The following is a 21,972-nucleotide window of genomic DNA, read 5'->3' on the forward strand; positions in this document are numbered from 1 at the left end:
TGGTAATGTGCCACAATGCACTTTATAAATGCAAGAGCAAGAAGACTCTACTTTGAAGTTTTAAAACTCCAGCACATTTAGGCCCGTCTGCCATCTACCTACACTGAATATAGGTAGATCTTCCTTTCTGCTCATACCTGAAGTATGTGCTTGCCCAGGACAACAGTAGTGGGATCCTAAGCACAGGCTGTGATCTAAATGTTACAAGCCTGCCATTGGATTTATAGAAAACCAAAATGTGATATTGTTTATTAGCTTTTATGTCAGCAACTGAATTGAAAGACAAATGCAAACACAGGTAAGCATCTATGTCGTTCTCCTTTAACCATGCAAAATATATATTTAGTTGTTAGTTTTGCTCCAATGGGGCACTGACGTCATTATACTATGAGCTTGTATGTTATGTTATGGTATGCAGTCAGTATAGTTCCAGGCTATTTGCTTGTGACAGTTTCTAATTACTATCATGCTAATTTCAAAGGGGTGAAATGGCAGTGTACTTCCTCTTGTAATAATGAAGGTTCTTCCTGCAGAGAAGGATTTATTTGTTAGCTTACACTGAGAAAGCTGTGATTTTTTTTTTCTTAGTGCATAAATTAATGATGGAATTCTACTTGTTTCTTACTGACTTGTTTAGAATTGGATCTTAATCATTACAACAGACTAATTAAAACCATCACTTAATAAGCCACACACCACACAAGGGAACATTGTTCACTGTGTATTTTCAAGTGACTACTTAGAGTGAATTAAGAAAAAAAAATAGCGTAGGCCTCATCTTTGCACCTGCTGCTCCTTTTTAGTGCAAAAACAATATAGGAGCCCTTTCTGTGCAGGCCTAATTTCATAAATCGTATTTTGAATGCTACTGCTGTTGGATGAGCATTTTGTAGTGCCTGGATAATCCCTGATTTTTTACACAGGTAAATCTTCTCCAAAAACATGTACTTTGCAAGTCAGAATAAGGAATTGTATGACAAGCAGAACATGGTTTTACCCATCTAGACAAACACCTAAAAATTTATTTTTTTATCACAATAAAAAAAAAAAATCAACAGTCTTCAATGCTAAATTTAAAGCAGTATTAAACCCAAAAGCAAACATTTATTATATTGCAACTTACCAACTCTTATGCCCCGTACACACGGTCGGACATTGATCGGACATTCCGACAACAAAATCCATGGATTTTTTCCAACGGATGTTGGCTCAAACTTGTCTTGCATACACACGGTCACACAAAGTTGTCGGAAAATCCGATCGTTCTGAACGCGGTGACGTAAAACACGTACGTCGGGACTATAAACAGGGCAGTAGCCAATAGCTTTCGTCTCTTAATTCATTCTGAGCATGCGTGGCACTTTGTGCATTGGATTTGTGTACACACGATCGGAATTTCTGACAACAGATTTTGTTGTCGGAAAATTTTATAGCAAGCTCTCAAACTTTGTGTGTCGAAAATTCCAATGGAAAATGTGTGTATGGAGCCTACACACGGTCGGAATTTCTGACAACAAGGTCCTATCACACATTTTCCGTAGGAAAATCCGACCGTGTGTACAGGGCATTAGCTGTGATGGCTGCATTAGGATTTATTGTTTCTATTTTTATATAGTGATCAAATTAGTAAGTCTGTTGTTTTTTAGCAGACCAAGCTCTCCTGCAGAATGTATCAGTTACAGAGATGCAACAAACCATTTACCACTGACAGGGCTGCTCACAAGGATCTGATTTATTTATTTATGTAAATCTTGTATCCCAAAAGGACAAAACTGTAACTGCTTATTACGTGTTAGCTGGGAATTGGCTTCAATTTGTTAGTGTATTGTGTCAGATCACTAGGTGAACATAGAGGGGGAAAAAACTAAAAACAAAAAAAAAAACTAATGCACCCACCCTTTCTAATGATTTGTAAGCTACAATATATTACATTTTGGGTTTAATACTACTTTAATTAAAGTTAATTAAATTATAAATTTCAAGGTTTACTTATTTAGTGTGAATCACTCCCCCATAGCAAACAAAACCCCCCAAAAACAGGCACATAGCCCCAAGAAGACCTACTCTATGCAGTTACCACTGCTTCCTCTTTGTATAGCCACTGAATTGCTGGGCAACAGAGTAGAGTCAAGTACATCATTTGAAGGATCTTTGTATATTTTTTGCCTACTTTTTACTAAAATGCATTATTTACTGAATATTTACAGAACACTTTTCTGGATGTATGTGACAAGATCACTGCAGTCAAATGTTTCCTGATGTCTAGTCACCACAAAATATCTATGGTCACTTAGACAACTGGTGTTTATGTAGTTTGACCTTGAACTACTATAATCTTTATAGGCAATGAAAAGTATGTAATGTTCTTCACCTTTATTTTTCCTATACTAAGCAAACTAAAATTTCAGCTTTAAGGGAGTTACAGCAAACAGCCTAAACACCATTCCCATGTTCTTCCACTAACCTTACCATCTAGAAGAGGATTCTAAAGTCTTGTGTAAGTTTTAACTTTCTGGTTTCTGAAGGTAAAACATATAGAAAGCTATTCACTCTACCCCACTGCTGCCATATGACAGCACTTAGCCCTGGAAAATAGCTGTTTAGGCCCTAAACAAAGCATTGTAGAGAGCCAGGGGGATATTTTACATTTACTTCTTTACCTAGAAGTAATTCTCCAAGTATTGGAAGTAAAGGATGCGTATAATGCCTCCTGTAAAATGAGCATGTTATATTGCCTAGTCTTGGAAAAATACAGGTTTGCTTTAAGTTGACTGAATTTTTTTTTTTTTTTTTAGCTTCACTCAGACATGGATGAAGGTGATGGCTCAATAAAATATATTCTGACTGGTGATGGAGCAGGAACCATGTTTACTATTGATGACACTACAGGTGACATTCATGCAATACAGCGACTGGATCGGGAAGAGAGGGCCCAATATACTCTCAGAGCCCAGGCTCTGGACAGAAGGACTGACAGGCCTATGGAGCCAGAATCAGAATTTATCATTAAAATTCAAGATATTAATGACAATGAACCCAAATTCCTTGATGGACCATACACAGCTTCTGTACCAGAAATGTCCCCAGTTGGTATGTATATAAACAATAAGCTTCTTTCTATATATTATACATTATGTATATTTATAAATATTTGTACAACTTCTTCATGTTTTAGCCACAGATTTAACAATTTTATAGTGTCTGTACTAGGGCTATATTGTGTAAAAAAATCCAAACTTGCTAAATACAGGTGTATTCAAGAACAGGAATTAATTCAAGTCTTTGTAGGTGTTTAGTGGGTGCAAGACTGGATATGAACTCAGATTTGGGTTTCAAAGATGGAACCTTTTGTGCAGGAGTTATTTTCTTCATCTGCTCAATTCTTAAGGGACTGCCATATAAAGGGGTTGATTTACTAAAGACAAATAGGCTGTTCACTTTGCAAGGGAAGTTGCAATTGGCAAGGGAATTTGCTCCAGAGCTTAGTGAATGAGGTGAAGCTCTGTTGACTTCCATCAACCCATCATGTGCAAGCAAAGTGTTTTTTTTTTTTCTTTTAATTACACCGTTGTGTATTTTGTGCAAAGTTAAACTTCACCGCATTCAGTAAAATCCCTTGGACAATGAACAGCTTATCAACCCCACAGCCTCTTTTGTCTTATCAACCCCACAGTCTCAAATGTAGCTTGGGTGTTGGTGGGTGTCATAGTTACATATATGTGCATGGTGGATATATGGATGCATAAAGGACTGAATGTGGGTTTAGGAACATTATACTGATTTTTCCAACAAACTTAATATTTACAACCAATACATCCCAATTCATCATATTTTATTGCACACATAATATACAGTACATGTAAGCAATGTATAGATGACTATGGAGACTATAGAGGTATATAATCAGGCTTTTTTTAATGGAAATGTTCTCATTTTTAGCATAAAGTTGGTTAATACTCTACATCAGAGAACAGTTTTATCTGTACTTACAATATTTCAGGCATGTCCCATCATTTTTTTTTATTCTTGGTATACTTCTGTGTCCTTAAAGAAGAGGGTTCACCTAAACCCCTAAAACATGTTGAATGTTCGTACTTATTTTTTGACAAATAAAAAAAAATTGGATTCCTTACACCTTAAAGTTTATGGAGTGTTGCTTTAGCACCCTTCAAAAACGTAATAATTACAAGAGTGGCAAGAACCCAAGCGGTTTCTGCCAACATTAGAAAGCAGAAAAACTCTTAAAACTATACAAAGCTATAATATACATGTAGCTCCCTCCTAGAGTAGGGTTGGCTGTTAGGTAAATTTAGTTAGCTCTTCTGTAATCAGTGGAGCAGGGGTTAATTGTTTAGGCCAGCTTAGTGTCTCACAGCGGCTGCTTTAATTACTTCTTCTTGTATTCCAGAGGATTCTAGAATTATAGTGGGAGGAAGAACAGTGGACAGCCTGAATATTTATGAGGCTCTCAAAGGGCTTAATACAGAGATAAGCCTAAAAGTTTTCCAGGAACCTTGAACCCCCTAATAAATTTTGGGTAACTTGTGAAATGCCAGTCACCATATTCGGTTATGTGTAAATATCTCCCCCGGTGCTGAGCTATCCCATTCTGACATGTAAAGTAAGAGTGATTAGGATTAAAAGATAGGTCGACTGTTCAATAATATTATCCCCTTTGTGCAGTTATTGAGGAGGAGGCTAGATACACTTTCTAATTTTAATATGCTTTAAGCTTGTTCTGATATCTGTTTAGAAACTGGGATGCCCCTGCTGGCCAGTATGATGAATTGGGTCTGCTGTCTCAATTCATCATACTGGCCATGGAGTGCACATCCTGTTAGTCCTACTGAAGCTCACGGTCACGTGAGCAAAACATATTGATGTATGCAGCGTTACCGAGCCAGGGCCCCGTCCGCATCAGCAACTTCCATCTAGTCGCCCTGCTGACCCTGCACCCTATGGAGGATTAGCCTAGGCGAAGCAAAGCATGACTGGATTGAAATGGAAAGCCCTTAACTAAACTATGGATAGCAGATGGCTATGAAGTGGAAGAAGGAAACACAAATGAGACAGGATACAGTAGCGCTGGAGTGGTGGGAACCTTTGGACAGTGATATAGTGTGGATATGATGATTCCTTTCTTTTGTCCTAACATTTGGGACTGCTGGGACAGATGGAACATATGCTGTTATGGCTCTTTGTGGTGAAAATCCAAGATGCCACTCCGTGCTCCCCTCCTGAATCCCCCACTCACCAGCAATATGATTCAAAACAGCATAATGTGGGCCCTTAGCAAATGAATGGTTATGACTCCTTCCTTATCCTTTGGTTAACAGGCCTTCAATATGTTGATGGTGTATGGTCCAATAAAAAGAGAGATATTCATAGCGTGATACTGTTTTAATTTATTAAAATGTTAAAAGCAAATACACTTACAAAAAGGTAGAAAAGTTCAAGCATGTATGTGGTTAGTGATCGCCGCCGTACCTTGCATTCCAACTCTCATATTGACGGCACTATCCTCGAGCTGCTTAACACGTTTCACCCCTCCCCCAGGGTGTCTTCAAAAGCTTCTTCTTAGAGCTGTACTCCTTTGGTACTCCCGGTATTATTGTTAATATATTTATGGGACTCTAGCCAATCCCTGGGAAGTTGTAGCCCAGTTGTTGGTGAGAGAGTCTATAAATTGTCTGAGGCCTGAGCAGTAAGGTGCAGAGTTCCTGGATCCAGTGCTTCTGAAGGAGACCCCTGTAAGGGAGGGGGGACTTTGTAAAAAAAAAACAGTCATGTTTATAGTGGAATCCATTTTGTCTGTCTTCTGCTTGAAAACAGGGATCCCACTGATTATATCAACTACAATGAATGTACCAGCAAATATTTTTCTCTACCAATATGATCCATATGAGATAAATTTAAGACATTACCACAAAGTCTAGTTATAGCCAATATGTAAGAACACATTCTTAAAAGGTTAAAGCTTTCATCCATATAGTACATAGACAATAGTTTACCCCAATGTGTAATAATTGTATAAACTCTTCAAAATAGAACTGTATTGCTTTGTTTAAAGCCAAATTAAATCAATTTATTTTCTAGTTTACGAATATAGTATGTGAATATAGTGCTACCCCCACAGGAGCCGCTTGGTAATTTGGATTCTCTGTTATTTACCATACCGTACCATAACTCCAAGAACAACCTCAGCCCCTCTGACACACTTGGTTAAATGAAAGTTACTGCAAGCACTTATAAGAACAGGAGTACAGTAGTACGTTGGATTACGAGCATAATCCATTCCAGAAGCATGCTTGTAATCCAAAGCACTCGTACAGTATATCAAAGTGAGTTTCCCCATAGGAATCAATGGAATCTCAGATAATTTGTTCCAGTGTCACTGCTAGTGTATGCAGTACTGCATGTGGCCAGAGGTGGAGGGGCACCGGAGACACTAGGAAACACTCGGAGACGCTCGTCTCCGAGTGTCTCCGAGCGGCTCCGAGTGATTCCGAAGCCCCCGCAACTCTGGCCACATGCGGTACTGCACACCCCAGAGGCTTGACTCCTGCCTGTCTTGCGAGACAATGCTCGAAAATCGAATCAGGATTTAAAAAAAAAAACAGCTCGTATTGCGAAACGCTCGTAAGCCGTGTTATACGCAATCCGAGGTTTTACTGTATAGATATATTTATCTTGGCGGTGATTTAGCACCATCAAATAGATACAAGACTGTTTAGTGGTGAATGAGCTGAATGTATTGGTACGGGTTAGAATAAATGGTGGTTTCAGCATAAATTAATACACATAAGGTAGTTCAGACACAGTATAATTACTATGCCAAGGTAACTTAGATAAGAGTGCTGTACCAGTAGACTGAGATTAACTCATGAAGCAGAAATATTAGCAATAAACAGTGCATATAAGCATTAACTGCAATGTGAATAATAACACCTTTAACTAGTCTAGAATGGACCCTAGGAGAATGGTTAGGATATGGTGAAATGTCCCCTGGGGGGGGGAGATGGGCGGAGCCTAGCGGAGCAGACATGCATTGTTAGAGCTCCGCACCGCTGAGGAGAGAAGAGAAGGACAAAGCGGAGCCTGCAGGCTCAAAAGGTATCCATTTGAACCTTTTTGCCCCAGGGAACAAACTGTGAAAGTTTGGGCAGGAAATATGGTACTGGGAGGAAACCGTGGCAGAAATAAAAATCACCTCACAAAGAGCTCACAGGCACTCACTGCAACTAAAGCAGCTCCAGTCACCTCACAAGATACAGCATCAGGGCGCTCTCACAGACAGAAAATGTCACAGCAAGACTCTCCATTTGAGTCAGATACAGAGCAAATCCTCTCACAAACTTCTCCACAAGCCTCCTCAGCATCCCCAGTAATATTATTACAATTTGAAAAGATGTTTCATAAGGCTTTAAAACAAACCTCAGACCAAATAACAAAAAGCCTAACCAAAGAAATAAGAGAGCTGGGAAACCGCACCGCAGCCTTAGAAATAAAAATGGATGAAATTGAAATTACAACCCAAGAAAATATAACAGAATTGGAACAATTAAAAGAAGAGAATTTAATACTTCAAACTAAGCTCGAAGATTACGAAAATAGAGCCAGACGTTCAAACTTGCGCATAAGGGGAATACCTGAAACTGTGACAGACCTGCAATCTACTATTACTGCTCTATTACAAGAACTAAAGCCAGATATCCCTATTGAATGTTTAGAACTGGACAGAGTACACAGAGCCCTCACAGCCAAAAAGAAAGATGGACCCCCACGTGATATAATCACAAAATTTCATTATTACAGAACGAAAGAACAAATACTAATTGCTGCAAGAGAAAAAAAGGAACTTAATTTTCAAGGACACAATTATCAAATTTTTGTTGACCTATCCCAACTTACTATTACTAAAAGACGATCCATGAAACCCCAACTAATGGAACTACAACGCCACAACATTATATATCAATGGGGCTTCCCCTTTTCAGTCAGATTTAACTACCAAGGTACAATTTACAGAAGCAGATCAGCAGATGAACTACAACAAACCCTTTTAAAATTAAATCTGACAGAACCCACAAGCAGCAACTCTCCCACACGCAGAAGAATGGCGTCATCTTCACCTTCAGGCAGCACCCAGAAAATTCCAGAACAAAATGGGAATCATCATTCTCACAAAAGAGGCCGTTATGCCACATCATCCATGGACCAAGAAGATTCAATGGACTGACATCCTAATTCCTGATATCTCTTCATTTATTATACTAGAGATGGTTCTCTATAAAAAACCTGTATTTATAACTGAATGTAACTGCATTCTGATAGTCACACACTGTGTGGGATCATGTTACATTCCAGTTATATTTCTTATTACTTCTGATTCATATAGCCTTAGAATATATAAGTGAAATAAGGAAATTCTTGTTCAGTTATATATTATCAGGTAATAACAATAGATTTATTACTTTTTAGGACAAATATGTTCAATAATCCAGAAGTAATGGAAGATTTTTCTTTCTTTTCTTAAAACAAATATATTAGTACCTAACTAGTTCCTAGAATTATGTTTTTGTTTATTCTAATCTGAAGCAATACAACCTCAATTTTATGAGTTAACATATCTAAACAGTTACATATGAATACAATATGTAATTGTTTACTCTAAAAGGGTTAAAATCCCAAAATAATTCAAACTATCTTCATCAATACCAAAGTTATTAACAGTACCTTTCTAACTGAATTATTTAGCCTAGGGCAAGACTAACCATATACAACCACCATGGAATAAATAATTTCAACAAAAACTATATTCTGCACTCCAATTAATGAAACATCATTTTGATGTCTTTTGACATAGCACTTCTCTCCTGTAAGCGGAAGATCCGTGTACCCCCATTAGCCCTCCTCATTCTCCCAACCATATTATGTGGGAGTGTGACGAAGGCACTTATTCCCCTGAGAGAGATATTTATTCTCTTTCACGGGTAAATTGTGATTACTTGCAAAAAATAATTTATACAATGTATCATCTAATCTCATATGTTTTTTGTTTACTCTTTACTCCAGAATTCACTGGTTTCTTTTCTATCTATTCATCTCTTCAGTCCACACAGGTTGATCTGCGCAGTCAGCTCTGCATAACAAAAAGTAAGTCAAAACTATTTGATCTGTTGCCATGGCACCACTGAATATACTTTCCCTGAATGTTCAGGGAATAAATGTCCCTCAAAAAAGGACCAAAGCCTTCCGTACTTTCCATAACAAGAAGGCTCACATAGTATGCCTCCAAGAAACACACTTCACCAAAGATTCTACTCCAAAATATATTTCTCCTTTTTATCAACAAATTTACACGGCTTCTGCCTGTACCAAGCAAAGGGGAACTCTAATTGCATTTCACCGATCCACACAATTCACCTTATCATCAGAAAGTAAAGACCCAGAAGGTAGATACCTGATACTCATGGGTTATATAATGGATACAGCAATCACGGTGATTTCCTACTACGCTCCTAACAAACAACCTACACCATTCCTCTCACATATATTACAAGTGATTAATACACACAAAATAGGAACAGTGATAATGTGTGGGGATTCGAACCAGGTCCTCCTCCCATTTCTAGATAAATCACCTTTTACACCATCCAAAATAACCTCTAGATTACCTTTTTCTCAACTTCTTTCCAAATACAATCTGGTAGATTCGTGGAGAGAAAGTAACCCAATGAAAAAGAAATTCACTTATTTCTCGCACCCTCATCAAACCTTCACCAGAATAAATCATATTTTTCTAACAATAGGAATGATACCAGAAATTATTGCATCAGATATAATTCCGATTCCGTGGTCTGACCATAATGCAGTATACACTACTATAGCCTCAGCCATACCAAAAGCGCATGACCCAACGTGGTACTTACCGGACATAATGCTCAAACACCCACTACATCAGATGGCCATTGAACAAGCTTTAAAGGAATACATATCAATTAATAATACAACAGACATCTCCCCAATAACACTGTGGGAAGCTCATAAGCCTGTCTTGCATGGTACAATACAAAGACAAATGGCACTATTTAAACGGGAACGCAAAAATCTAGCAAAAAAACTAGAACTCAATTTTAATGCAGCCTACATATCATTTCAAGATAATCCATCTCAGAGTACAAAATCTCATCTGGAAAAATCTAGATTGGAATACGATCTATTTCTCACTGAGTCAGTTGATAAATCCCTCAAACGCTCCAAACACAATTTCTACATGAATACAAACAAACCAGGTACATATTTGGCTCGGGCATTAAATTCAACTAACAAATCTTTCAAACCAATACGTTTGAAATTATCAAAAAATGTTTACACTTGTAATCCAGTTAAAATAGTCCATAAATTTCACTCACATCTCGCAACTTTATACAAGACAAACAATGAATTTAATCCTACAGAGGCTGAATCCTTCTTCTCAAAAATAACCTTACCTGAGTTATCTCAGAATCAGTTTGGATGAGCCTATAACTATAGATGAAGTTGCTAACGCCATAAAAGACCTAAAACTTAACAAAAGACCAGGCCCAGACGGCTACTCGGCTTTATACTATAAAACATTCTCAGAAATACTCTCTCCCATTCTCACTGAAACTTTTAACAAACTTCTAGATGGACATTCTTTTCGTCAAGAAACACTAATGGCAATTGTTTGTATGATCCCAAAACCCCTTTCTGATGATACTTCCTGTGTGAATTATCGGCCTATCTCTCTGTTAAACCTCGATATTAAATTATTAGCAAAAATAATAGCAAAACGCCTCAATAGCATTATAGGAAAATTAATACATAGAGATCAAGTACGCTTCATGCCAAATAGACAGGCAGGCGATAATGAACGCAGGGCAGTGTTATTGGCACATATTGCTAAAAAACGAAAAATCCCTTTATGTTTTCTATCTCTCGATATTAAGAGGGCATTTGACACAGTATCCTGGCAATATATGCAATATTCATTACAAAAATGGGGTTTTGGACCCCACTTTTTAACATGGATCAAAGCATTATATAATAAACCCAAAGCCTATATAAAATATGCTGGATACAAATCCAGAAGCCTTTAATATCGAAAGAGGTACACGACAAGGTTGCCCATTATCTCCCTTATTATTTGCCCTTATACTCGAACCCATGGCCCAATACATCAGAACAAACCAAACTATAACTGGCCTATTACACACAAATTATGTATATTTGCAGACGATATATTACTTTTTCTATCATCACCACAGGTCTCTGGTCCTAACTTAATACCAGCTCTTGATGGATTTGCAGCCCTATCCGGCCTTATGATTAATCCTAAGAAATGCCTAGTGCTTAATATTTCACTCACAAACATGGAATTGATCCCGGCTAGGGCTGCACTCCCATTCACATGGGCAGAAAAATCAATCTCATATCTTGGAATTCATTTAACAGCATCTCATTCTGACTTATTCTCAACCAATTATCCTTCTGTATTAAGACAGATCACAAATCTAATAAAACAATGGTCGCAACTTCCTTTATCCTGGATAGGGAAGACTAATGCAATCAAAATGACTATTCTACCCAAATTGCTTTATCTATTCAGAGTCCTCCCTATTCCAATTCCTTCCTATTTTTTGAGAATAGTACAAAAAAGAGCAACTTCGTTTATATGGGGCTCTTCTAAACCACGTATACCTATACACACACTACATCTTCCCAAAAATAAAGGAGGCCTGGGATACTCTAATTTTACTAACTACTACAGAGCAGCACATTTGGCCAGTCTGTCCAAATACCATGCAAAACAGGAAATCCCATTATGGGTATTTATAGAGGCTTCAGAAAATGACCCTCTATTAATATCAAATTTATTATGGCTTGATCCTAAAGACCGCTTTAAAATTCATAATCCCATAACTAAACACTTCTTATCTCTCTGGGATAAACTAAAAACCAAATATCAGTTACAATCTCCACACAATCCTCTCCTTTCTTTTATCAGAAATCCTGCCTTTTATCCGGCATGGATCTACCCAAATTCTTTTAAATCTTGGACAACATCAGGCATTCAGACACTAAATGACTTCATAGCATTTAAATCATTCCTTTCATTCCCATCGCTTAGAGAAAAATATGATCTACCAAACTCTGAGATATTTAGATATCTCCAAATCAAAAATTTCTATACACCATTCCTAAAGGGGGATACACCATTATCCCAATTATCCATTTTTGAATCAATCTGTACAAAAGATCCATTTGCTAAAGGTACAATTTCATCACTTTATAATCAATTATATGGAGTAGCAAATCTTAATAGACCCTCTTACGTTCAGAGGTGGGAGGAGGACCTGGGAGGAACTTTAGAAGACACGGACTGGTCTAACATATGGCTCACATCTAAGTCATCTTCACCCAACATCTTAGCACTGGAGACAAATTATAAAGTCCTAACTCGATGGTACCTTGTACCCGCTAGAGTGGCAAAATATTCACCTAATACCTCAGCTCTTTGTTTTCGAGGATGCCCAGAAATAGGCACATATTTACACATATGGTGGACGTGCCCAGTAATCCAAACCTTCTGGAAGGAATTCTTCGTGATTGCATCTAAAATATTTAAAAAAATAATACAACCAGATCCATATTTAACTTTACTTAATCTAAAACCGGAATGGTTAACACTCTCTCAATTCAAACTTATGATCCAACTAATAACGGCTGCAAAACAAACAGTGGCCAAGGCATGGAAATCTACTACATTGGTACTGGCAAAAACAATTCACAGAATGAATAATACAATGTCCCATGCTAAGATGGTAGCCATCGATCAAAATCAAATTCCAAAATTTGAAAAACTTTGGCATCCTTGGATAAAACAACAGTTCCTGTCAAACTTCAATGACTCTGTCCTGTTGCCATGGTAACAGATTAAATGACTTACAGAGACACCCATTCTAAGGCTTCAAAGAGAACTAAAAAGAATAATAAACTGACGAGCGGGACAACCTTGTGGACCATACCTCTACCTTTCAACCCTTTTTCTTCTTTCTCTTTCCTTTTCTCCACCTTACGATTAAAGCTCATTATCAGAATTTATTTGACCTATATACACTCTACTTGTAAACAATATGTATAGTAGGTATAAATCATTTAAATACCTACAAAAGTAACTAAGGAAATGATATATATATATAATTTAGGTTTACGTGAACCCAATGTTTAATATTTGAAATTTCATGATATTTACCTATATAAACCCTACTGTAAAACAATGAGCTTACTTTATAGATCCTTGTAAACTTACTTTATGTATCTTTATAACATTGTATACTCAATAAACTTCTTTTGACAAGGAAATGTCCCCTGAGTGGTACCTCTTAGCATAAGCAATAGGTGATGGTCTCTCTGAAGCAGCTGTAGAAGGAGAGTCCTTACTCCTAACTCTTCAGCCAACTAGCGCTGAGGCCCAGTTTTATCGTTTGTGCACATGAGAATTGTCCCAGTCAAGCCTGCAGGCAACAATAAGAATACTATATGGCTGTATGGTCAGTTCCTAAAAGGCTCTCTCAATCAGCAGATAGTAAATCCAAAAAGCAGCAGCACACCAGTCCCAGTGACTTTGCAGCTCACCATCCAGTCATACACAGCGATTAGTCCACTCTCTGTGCTGTAACCCAGGTGACATTGGCTGCCAGCTTTTCCAAACTCAGTGCTCCAGAGGTTGCTGACTTGCAGCAGTAATGGTGCACAAATGTGTACAGACTGAGAAAATGCAGCTCTTTCCCCTCCTTTTGGCAACCCCCCTCTGGCAAAAGCTTTTGATTACAGTGGAGTCTCTCCCTCTCTGGACTACAGTTCCCACAGTGCAGTGCTGCCTGACTCAGTCTATTGAACTCTTCCTGCACAGCAGCTCCCTCCTCTTGCTGATACAGCTGTTGACCGCTTTAGTACCACAGGGCAGCAGCTACAGAGAGCAGCTGCAGCCAGTGTTTCTCTCACTCTCCATTCTTAGTAAAGCATCTGGTTACATGAAATATTAATTCTAAAAAGACTTCCATATTCGCAAAGCTGTCCTGGGTTTATTTTTACAACATTTCAACATCTTTTAGTGTCTGGTTACTAAATATAATTTCTTTTCTAATGAGTATTTGAAATGTGTGCATTCTAACTAAAGAATCTGATTCATATAAGCTACCTCTCACTTTTATTTGAGTATAATAGAGTAAATGAGGTTCAGCTGAATCAAAATTGTGAAAAAGCTCCTTATGGTGTATCTTCCTATTGAGATACAGCTTGGGTTGAACTGTTTGCAATGCTTCCATTTCAGTACGAGTACTATACAGCAGCTGCATACCAAGGTGCACTGTCTGAAAACAAAATATATACATACATCAACAATAAGGATTTGCAGAAATTGAATGGGTCCTATAAATGACCATAGCTTTGTAACCCCTCCAATAACCACTTGGTAGTTGATCTCCCCAACATCTACCAAAAACTGCAGACTGATCTCTTAAAAACGCAGACCCTCTGGGTTTGAATAGTTAAAGTAGGCAATTTTCATACTGTGTACACTCTTGAAAAATATTTGTTTTAAACATCATATTACTAGAATAGAAATGTCATTTCATAATTGTCCTGCAATTGATTGGATGTTTCAAATAAACAAAGGCTGGCTGAGATAAGACAAAATGCTCCTTTGGTAAGTCAACCCTTTGGAGTGATTCCATCCCAGATACAGTGGTGTAGAAAGTGCCAGAACAGCATAGCGGGAAAGTGTGCACATTAGTCTCTTTGCAATCTCTAATTGTAGCTGTAGCATCATTTATTAATTGCTGGGAATATATTGATTTTAATTAGCATTCCTAGCCGGATTTATGGGAAAGTAATTAAAAGCCATATCCTAGGATGATAAGATGATTAGCAACATCAGGAAATAAGCATCAACCTCACCTACAGAATAAGCTAGTTGTGTGTTATTTGGAGAAGAATAATTCTCTTCACCTGTCCTCCAATATAATATAGCCAGTACTTAACAAGAACACTTTTAATGGTTCACTGCGCAAAAAATAATTTTGCTGTAAGCTCTAACCCCTTCATGATGGGGGGGGTAAAACAAATCCTAAGTTTTGCAACTTTTACATGTGTTTGTAAAACTGTACATAACCACTTGGCGTCCGCGGTATAGCCGAATGACGGCCACAACGCAGACTTGAATTCCCGGGAGACCGTCATATGACGGCCTCCCCTTTGCACGCTCCCCACGCACGCCCTGCAGGGCGCGCGCTGTGATCACCGAGTCACTGAGACTCGGGTGATCATAGATCCGAGTAAGGAGCCGATCCCATGACAGCTGATTACATGATGTAAACAAAAGCTCGGTAATCATTTTTTTTTCTCCTCACGCTGACAGCGTGAAGAGAAAAAAAGCTGATCACCGGCTTATGTGCAAGGGACATCGGTCCCGAGGAGGAAGATGCAATTCTGCCTCATCTGTCCCCACCAGTACCCCCTGCCAGTGCCACCTGCCATTGCCACTTTCCAGTGCCCACAGTGCCCACCAGTGCCACCTATCAATGCCCATGAGTGCCACCTATCAATGCCCACAAGTGCTACCTATTAATGCCCACCAGTGGTGCCAATCAGTGCCACCTAGCAGTGCTGCCTACTGTATCAGTGTAACCAACCAGTGCCGATCAGTGCCCATTATTGCCACCCATCAGTGCCCATCACTGCCACCTATCAGTGCCCATCAGTGCCGCCTCATCAGCTTACATCAATGAAGGAGAAAAATTACCTGTTTGCAAAATTTTATAACAAAATATTAAAAAAATGTAAAAAATTTTTAAAAATTCAGTTTTTTAAATTTTTTTAACAAAAAATAAAAACCGCAGAGATGATCAAATACCACCAAAAGAAAGCTCTATTTATGGGAAAAAAATGATAAAAATGTCATTTGGGTACAGTGTTGTATGACCGCGCAATTGTCATTCAATGTGCATCAGTGCTGAAAGCTGAAAATTGGTCTGGACAGCAGGGGGGTTTAAGTGCCCAGTAAGCAAGTGGATAATCATCGCAACTACTTATGCCGCGTACACATGGCCAGACTTGTCAACGGGCTAAACTCCGTCGGCATTTCCGACAGAAAGATTTAGAACATGTTCTATATCAGAGTCCGTCAGAAATGCCGACAGAAAAAGTCAGATGGGGAATACACATGGTCAGAATGTCCGACCGAAAGCTCCCATCGGACTTTTTCTGTCAGGAAGTCCGGCCATGTGTATAAGTGTATCCAGGTAAATTATACCTTGTTTTGTTCAGGACAAATTGAGCTTTCATTTGGTGGTAAAAGGTAATGGATATCTCCTGTTTTTTTGTTTTTTTTTTTGTTATCAAAGTACAACTGCCAAAAAACAGTAACCAATCTTTTTTTATACATATATATATATATTTGTATATTTCCTACTATTACCATAACCTACCACCAAAGATCAACCACAACACCACCACCTAAATATGTGCCTATATGACCACTCTTTTGGTGGGCATTGCCTTCTGGTAAGAACTGATTTGTAATACACAGGTGGTGTGGATTTTCACAGTGAGAACCCTTGGTTTGCACTTATATTGATTTCTACAACCTGGGAATTAAAGACTGATATTTCTGACAGTTATGTTTCACAGTATTATTTGCATCATGGAATGGACTTTTTTTTTGCTTTTTTTTTAAAATCTTTTTCATGATTATTTTTGATGGTATTGTTTGCACTTTATATTTGATTTTGTTTTCTATTTTGATGTACCACACGTATAATGATGCACTATTATAAAAGTGAAATTTATGCACATTCAAATGAAGAGAGCAGCATTTAAAGTGATACTAAAGTTAAATTTTATTTTGTCCTTAAACAAAAAAGAGATTATACTTACTTGCTCTGTGCAACAAATTATTCCACATAACGATCCCGACCCCACACCTGCTTTTATGCAGTCCCTATGCGGTCCCCTGCTGGCACTGTCTGCTCCTTCTTTTTCTGAGTGCCCCTTTTGAAATGTGCTATGGGGCACCCGTATGTGTGTGTTCCTGATTCAGGCTTGTGTGTCCATAGAGACACATGGCGGTTGATTTACTAAGACTGCAGAGTACAAAATATGGTGCAGCTCTGCAAAGAAACCAATCAGCTTCCAAGTTTTTTTTTTTTTGTCTTAATTGAACAAGTTGAAGTTAGAAGCCGATTGGCTACCATGCACAACTCCACCAGATTTTGCACTCTCCACTTTTAGTAAATCAACCCCACAGTGCAGGTAAGGCATGCCCCACTCCTTCTTCACAGGAGGTTGATGGCCTATGGCTTCTGCTGCTCTCAGTGCCTCCTGTGAGACCATGAAAAGAGAGAGCAGAGGTGTGCTGGGGCCAGAACAGCATTGGATTGGGAGAGGAGTCAGGTAAGCATTTACAGATGGGATTTGATAAGGTAAAAAAAAAATCTATATTGACTTTAGAACCACTTTAAAGTATATAAATCTGTTCAGCAACTGGACCTTAAAAATTAGACACATACTGTATAGCAATGGGTATTGGGTGGTAATAAAAAAGACAGTGAATGGTTGGCAAATAATGCTAGACAAAAAAAATGTATAAATGATCTGTAAATAAATTATAGGTATCACCTATCACCCAGGTTCAGTGAAATATACTATAACTTCCTCCCTTATTTTTACAACATGGCCCATGCATGTTTGTGTAAATTTCAGTTTTGAAACTTTGTTAATTGGAAAATTTCAACAGAATATTAATAAATAAAAGCCATTCTGAATCTTTGAAAATAGGGTCAAACTTAAGGCGTTTGTTACCCCAATATTTCATATTCCTAATCTGTGTCTGCTTTACCATGTATTTGTATGAGAAAGTCTCCTGTTCTCTTTGTATTGCTTCCTTTGTATGAAATCCCTGGTGTTCCTGCCAGTCCCCTTGCTTTCCTATTAAAAACTGACCACTAAGAAAGAGAGCACAACGTGGTCAGTTCTCTAGCTATGCTGGGAACTCAGTGTGCTCTCCTCCAATGATCAGACTTGTCCTGACTTGCCCATGCTGCATAGCCATTCTTTGGCAAGCTCAGTGTGCTGCTGCTTCTCCTCCCCCCAGCTATTATGCAGCCCAGAACAGAGTGAATGTGAGCACTTATAAAGAAAGGAAAAAAGGTATTTAATAATGTCTTTTTTATCTCTATACAAAAATGTTTTGCCTTTCATTTCTATTTTAAACTTAATGGGTTGCGTTACAAGGTGATCGTTTACAATCACTTTAAGGATTCAAGGCTTTTTTTCCTCATTGCTCCACTATAACTAATCACATTGGATGTTACTGCTATTTTTTGTTTAATTAAAGTCCTAAAAATCGACTTTAGCCATGAGAAATTAAAAGCATAACATTAAACAAGTCACAATGCAACAACTTTAGAGAATTTAAGGAATTTTTATTCATTGTCGTATCTGAATAGCAGGTCCATCCAGCATACATTTCATCATGTGAAGCTGTAAAGTTGTCACCGGTATCTCAAGGATAGGACATGTGGCAGAAAGCTTCATTATAATAACAATAAAAGACTATTTACATTCATAACACAACCAGACAGAGAGTAATGCAGTGAAATTAACGGGATTCTTGGCATAGAGAACAGGTGGCTAAAACAGTGATCATATTGGCTATGAATAGTAAATCCAATATGTAAAGGGACAAGGAAACATTAATAGCCCTGTGCTGCTTATCTCTTAGAATTGTTTCTTCATTATATTGTTGGGATACATTAGTGGAATGGAAGATGTGCCTGGCAATTAATCTTCCACTGACAGGTGGTTAAACAGTTAGTGTTGCTGTCATTATGCAAACTTTGAAAGCTTTTTTTTATTATTGGAGAATCTAAATGAGATTTTCAGCTCCTAATTTAAAAAGGTCACTGTTTTCTATTTTTGTTAGGTACCTCTATTATCCAAGTGTCAGCAACAGATGCAGATGATCCTACCTATGGAAGTAGTGCAAGGGTGTTGTACAGTATTCTCCAAGGGCAGCCATACTTCTCTGTGGACTCCAAGACAGGTATTTAAGCAATTTTCTTTTATTGTTTGGTTCAGTAGAAGGTACAGTATTTTTTTATTGTTAAATTCATTTCTGAACTTTAAAATATGAAATACCTATTTACATTTTGATTTGTCCAGTAATAATACCTAAAAGCTTATTTACATCAGTGATTTGGGTGCTGAATCTAAACCCCATTGAAGTGAGCCGAAGGCTAAAAAAAAAGAGTTCTGGCCATTTCCTAGGTCAGTGTTTCTCAACCTTTTTTCAGTCAAGGCACCCTTTAAATCTATGGACACTCTCAAGGCACCATTTAAAACTATGGACAATCTCAAGGCACCTTTTAAAACTATGGACAATCTCAAGGCGCCCTTTAAAACTATGGACAATCTCAAGACACCCTTTAAAACTATGGACAATCTCAAGGCACCCTCTAAAACTATGGACAATCTCAAGGCACCCTTTAAAACTATGGACAATCTCAAGGCACCCTCAAAAACTATAGACAATCTCAAGGCACCCTTTAAAACTATGGACAACCTCAAGGCACCCTTTAAAACTATTGACAGTCTCAGGGCACCCCATTCTAAAATGTAAAAAACTATTCTAACAGCATCGACACATATAAGACACCCAGCCTTAGAAGTGATTTATGCAACAAACAAATACACTTTTGCACACTGGTACTGACTAGTATTCCAGTATTTCTCCTCTCCCTCAGTTTCTCTCCCTCACTCAGCTAATGTGACCCCAGTGCTGACAGAGAGGGGCCGAGCAAACCCCTTCTTATCAACACTGATGACATCACTGGTTGTTTAGGATGCTGGGGGCTGTAAGGTTGAAATGGTGCACAATAAAAACCTGTGGCTTTGTGTAACTAAAAGGCAGGCTTGATCCACCTGCTGGCTTGTATACATTTTTGGGAAATTTTTAGGAATTTTCCCAAGGCACCCTTGAAGAAACCTCAAGGCACCCCAGAGTGCCTGGGCACCCTGGTTGAAAAAAGCTGTTCTAGGCTCATAGGCAAGTGGTTGTCAAACAAATGGCATGGGGTGCGAGCACTGCCATGGGTAAATTGTACCAAAGCAAAAAAATTATAATTTTATTTAGCTGTGGGAAATGGTTTTATCAATGTTTAACCACTTCAACCCCAGAAGGATTTACCCCCTTCCCGACCAAGCCCTTTTTTGCGATACGGCGTTGCGTCGCTTTAACAGACAATTGCGTGGTCGTGCGACATTGTACCCAAACAAAATTGACGTCCTTTTTTTTAACAAATAGAGCTTTCTTTTGGTAGTATTTTATCACCTCTGCGGTTTTTATTTTTTGCGCTATAAACAAAAAAAAAGCGACAATTTTGAAAAAAAAAGCAATATTTTTTACTTTTTGCTATAATAAATATCCTCAAAAAATATATATAAAAAAAAACTAATTTCTTCCACAGTTTAGGCCAATATGTACAGTATTCTTTTACATTTTTATTATTATTTTTTTTTATTAGTAATGGCGGTGAGCTGCGATTTTTATTGTGACTGTGACATTGCAGCGGACAGATCGGACACTTTTCACACTATTTTGGGACCATTGGCATTTATACAGCGATCAGTGCTATCAAAATGCACTGATTACTGTGTAAATGTCACTGGCAGAGAAGGGGTTAAACACTAGGGGGCAATCAAGGGGTTAACTGCGTTTCCTCAGCATGTTCTAACTGTAGGGGGGGTGGGCTCAATAGAACATGACAGAGATCACTGCTCCCGATCACTGGGAGCAGTAGATCCCTATGATGTTGCTAGGCAGAACAAGGAAATGCCTTGTTTACATAGGCATCTCCCCGTTCTGCCTCTCCATGTCACGATCGCGGGCCACCAGCGGGACATCAAATCCGCGGGACCCGCAGGCATGCTCCCACGGCGTGCAGCGGGTGCGCGCTGCTAGCCGCGGATGACGCTGCGACGTACGGGTACATCGTTTTGCGTACCCGTGCTACTTTGCCGACGCATATTGGCAGGAGCTGGTCAGCAAGTGGTTAAATTGAAATATTAAAAATGAAAACTCTATTAAATAACATGCCTGGGGGATGCCCTGACCCTGCCTGTGAAGTGGCACATCTGTGCAATACAACCTACTACAGTAACACTGACACTTACAAGCAGAAATGTGTGTTTAACCACTTATCTACAGGGCACTTTCGCCCCCTTCCTGCCTAAGCCATTTTTCAGCTTTCAGCGCTGTCACAATTTGAATGACAATTGCGTGCTACACTGTAACCATGTGAATTTTTTATCATTTTCTTCACACAAATAGAGCTTTCTTTTGGTGGTATTTAATCACTGCTGGGATTTTAATTTTTTTCCAAAAAAAAAACAAGACCGAAAATGTTGAAAAAAGAAAGTTTTTTGTCAGTAAATTTTGTAAATAAGTCATTTTTCTCCTTCACTGATGTGCGCTGATGAGGCGGCACTGATATGCACTAATAGACTGCACTGATGGGCACTGATGAGGTGGCATTTATGGGCACTGATGAGGACACACTAATATTCTGCACTTATGGGCACTGATAGGTGGCACTGATGAGTGGCACTGGTGGGCATTGATAGGTGGCACTGGTGGGCACTGATAAGTGGCACTGACAGGCCCTGATACCTGGCACTGGTAGGCGCTGATAGGTGGCACTGATGGGAACTTATGGACGGCATTAATGGGCACTGATGGGCATTAATGTGTGGCATTTATGGGCATTGATGGGCTTTACTGATGGGCATTGATAGGCATCACTGATAGGCGGCACTGAAAGCCAGCACTGACTGGCATCACTAATGGGCACTGATTTCTGGCTGTGGTGGGCACTGATTGTTGGCACT

At 38.6% G+C, this 21,972-nt stretch overlaps 1 protein-coding gene across 2 annotated transcripts in view; it reads left to right on the top strand.

The window, feature by feature from the left end:
* Nucleotides 1-21,972, top strand: part of CDH20 (cadherin 20) — a 691,588-nt gene that overhangs the window by 551,266 nt on the left and 118,350 nt on the right. For both annotated transcript variants that reach the window (XM_073630897.1, XM_073630899.1), the window contains 2 exons: nt 2,796-3,090; nt 19,010-19,129. In XM_073630897.1, the coding sequence (XP_073486998.1) occupies nt 2,796-3,090; nt 19,010-19,129 (415 nt within the window). The remainder of the gene's footprint in view (nt 1-2,795; nt 3,091-19,009; nt 19,130-21,972) is intronic.

This window comes from Aquarana catesbeiana, linkage group LG05 (genome assembly GCF_042186555.1).
Source record: "Aquarana catesbeiana isolate 2022-GZ linkage group LG05, ASM4218655v1, whole genome shotgun sequence".
In the NCBI taxonomy this organism is placed as follows: Eukaryota; Metazoa; Chordata; class Amphibia; order Anura; family Ranidae; genus Aquarana; species Aquarana catesbeiana.